Genomic DNA, 2,202 nt, shown 5'->3' with positions numbered 1-2,202 from the left:
TTGGAAATCTGAGTCAATTATTTTTGTCAAATGTTATCAAGTCCCCGATGAGAATCAAGATGTCCAGATGACACGTTTGCTCTCGTCTGCTTAACTGGCCTCTGGTGCGTTCACGCAGAGGAGGAGTACCCAGACCTGTCCGGGAGGCCTGTGTTCTGTGTCTCCCACTTTGCTCTCACTCACTGTCTCCCCTCGCTGCCTTTCTTGCAGAGGAGCGTGCTTCAGCTGCTGCACTCACAGAGTGAGGTGGTGCGCCAGTACACGGCCCGGCTCATCAATGCCTTCGCGTCACTTGCAGAAGGTAAGGTGACAGGTTTTCTCCAGAGAGGAGAGCTGGGTCTTACTGATACACTGAAGCTCTTCTCTTTGCAAATCAACATTCTCCGCCAAGTTTCGTAGAGATAATATATGTTTCCTCAGTCTTCAATGCGTCTTTCATGCGTCTGATGAAATTTTAATGCATCTAAGGTCTTTAATGAAAATTAGTTGTTGTCAGATTGCTTTAGTTTATGTCAGTAATTTTGAAGGCTTGGGAGTTTATTTTGTAAGCCTTCTGCTTTTATTTTGTAAGCTTTCTGGTTTTGTAACTATAATTTAGATTGCTTGCAAAGGTATAGAGCTAATGCACTTTCTTTAATTTTCTACTTAAAGCCAAAATAAGGTTAGTGAAATCGTTAAAGCTGATTCCAGTAAGCACTGTGCCATTTTCTTCAAAAAGTGATAACCTCTTCAGTCAAGGAGGATTTGAAAGTTCCAAAGAGGGCATGTCACCGTAATGAAATCCAAAATGATTTAACAAAGTGTCATTATCTTCTATGAATTCTAATTTGTTTGAGCTCTTCTTTATATGAATAAAGGGAGTTTTCAAAGTATGAATATGTGATACTCCAAAAGTGTGCTCATTCATTCGTTTGTCCTTCCATCCATTTATCATTTATTATAAACCAGATTATGTGCTGGGGACCATTCATATCATACTGTTAAAATTTATATCTGAAATTAATGTCTTCTGTTTCAATGTGGAGGACCACGATAGACTAGTGACAATCCACGACCAATTATAAGATCCCAGGTGTGGTTCCCAACCTCTTCTCCAGGCCATTGGCATGTCTGGAGGGGCAGGGAGTGCGGCCGGAAGCACCGATCAGCTGTCTCTTTGTAAAGGCAGAGGGACTTCTTTCTCTCCCCTTAGATCTGACTGTTGGGGTCAAGATTTCAGATAAGTACAGTGGTCTCCACAAAATCATGACGAAAAATTATGTTTAGATTACTTAGAAGAGTGATTTTCTATTCATTAGATAGTAGATTGACTGAAACCAACTTTGTAGAAGAAATATGTTTTAATAACTTTTTTAGACCATAAAATTACCCAAACTCTATATTTGTTATATGCAGATAAAGTTTTCACAGGAAGTATGTTTTGGAGCATGAACTTAATTTAATGGAAGATGAGTCCTTTCCCTCTTTCGCTTGCCCTGAGTCCTGTTTCATCTCTGGTTATCTTATCAGGTCGCCTCTACCTTGCCCAGAACACAAAGGTGCTGCGAATGCTGGAGGAAAGGCTGAAGGAGGAAAACAAGGACGTCATCACCCGGGAGAATGTCCTTGGGGCCTTGCAGAAGTTCAGCCTCAGGTGAATAGGCTGTGCAATGGTGGCTCCTGTAAAATCAAATTTGGGTTTATCTTAAGCCACTATTTAAACCAAAAAAAAACAAACACATTGCCATCAAATTGATTCCAACTCATAATGACCCTGTAGAAAAGAGTAGAACTGCCCTATAGGATTTCCAAGGGAGTAATCTTTAGGAAAGCAGACTGCCACATCTTTCTGCCGAGGAGCAGCTGGTAGGTTCAAACCGCTGACCTTTCAGTTTGCAACTAAGCACTTAACCACTGCCTTCAAGGGCTCACAGTGTGTTGTGGGAGCCATGCAAGTAAATGAATAATCGCAGTGGAGAATGGGAAGTCCTTCTGTGGCAGTCAGGGTGAAAGCCGTCTGGTTCCTTGTCCACATACCCAGCCACCCACCCCCATAGTCTCAGTCTGGACCCTGTCATGCCTTGGAACTGTTCGACAGCAGGAATGCTAAAATTGGATACTCCTTGAATCATATCTAGTGTCCTTCCAACGCTCTCTCTCTCCCTTTTTTAAAATTATTATTAACAGCTTTGTTGCAATTGTTGTTAGGTGCTGTCAAGCTGC

At 41.8% G+C, this 2,202-nt stretch overlaps 1 protein-coding gene across 1 annotated transcript in view; it reads left to right on the top strand.

The window, feature by feature from the left end:
• ARMC9 (armadillo repeat containing 9) overlaps window positions 1-2,202 on the top strand; it is a 152,406-nt gene that overhangs the window by 47,315 nt on the left and 102,889 nt on the right. Inside the window, exons 8-9 of the mRNA XM_023724514.1 lie at window positions 119-301; window positions 1,510-1,633. Coding sequence (XP_023580282.1) covers window positions 119-301; window positions 1,510-1,633 — 307 coding nt within the window. The remainder of the gene's footprint in view (window positions 1-118; window positions 302-1,509; window positions 1,634-2,202) is intronic.

The sequence above is a fragment of the Trichechus manatus genome, unplaced genomic scaffold (genome assembly GCF_000243295.1).
Source record: "Trichechus manatus latirostris isolate Lorelei unplaced genomic scaffold, TriManLat1.0 scaffold00249, whole genome shotgun sequence".
Taxonomy (NCBI): domain Eukaryota; kingdom Metazoa; phylum Chordata; class Mammalia; order Sirenia; family Trichechidae; genus Trichechus; species Trichechus manatus.
Note: the sequence above shows the minus strand (reverse complement) of the source record. Positions and strands in the feature narration are given on the sequence as shown.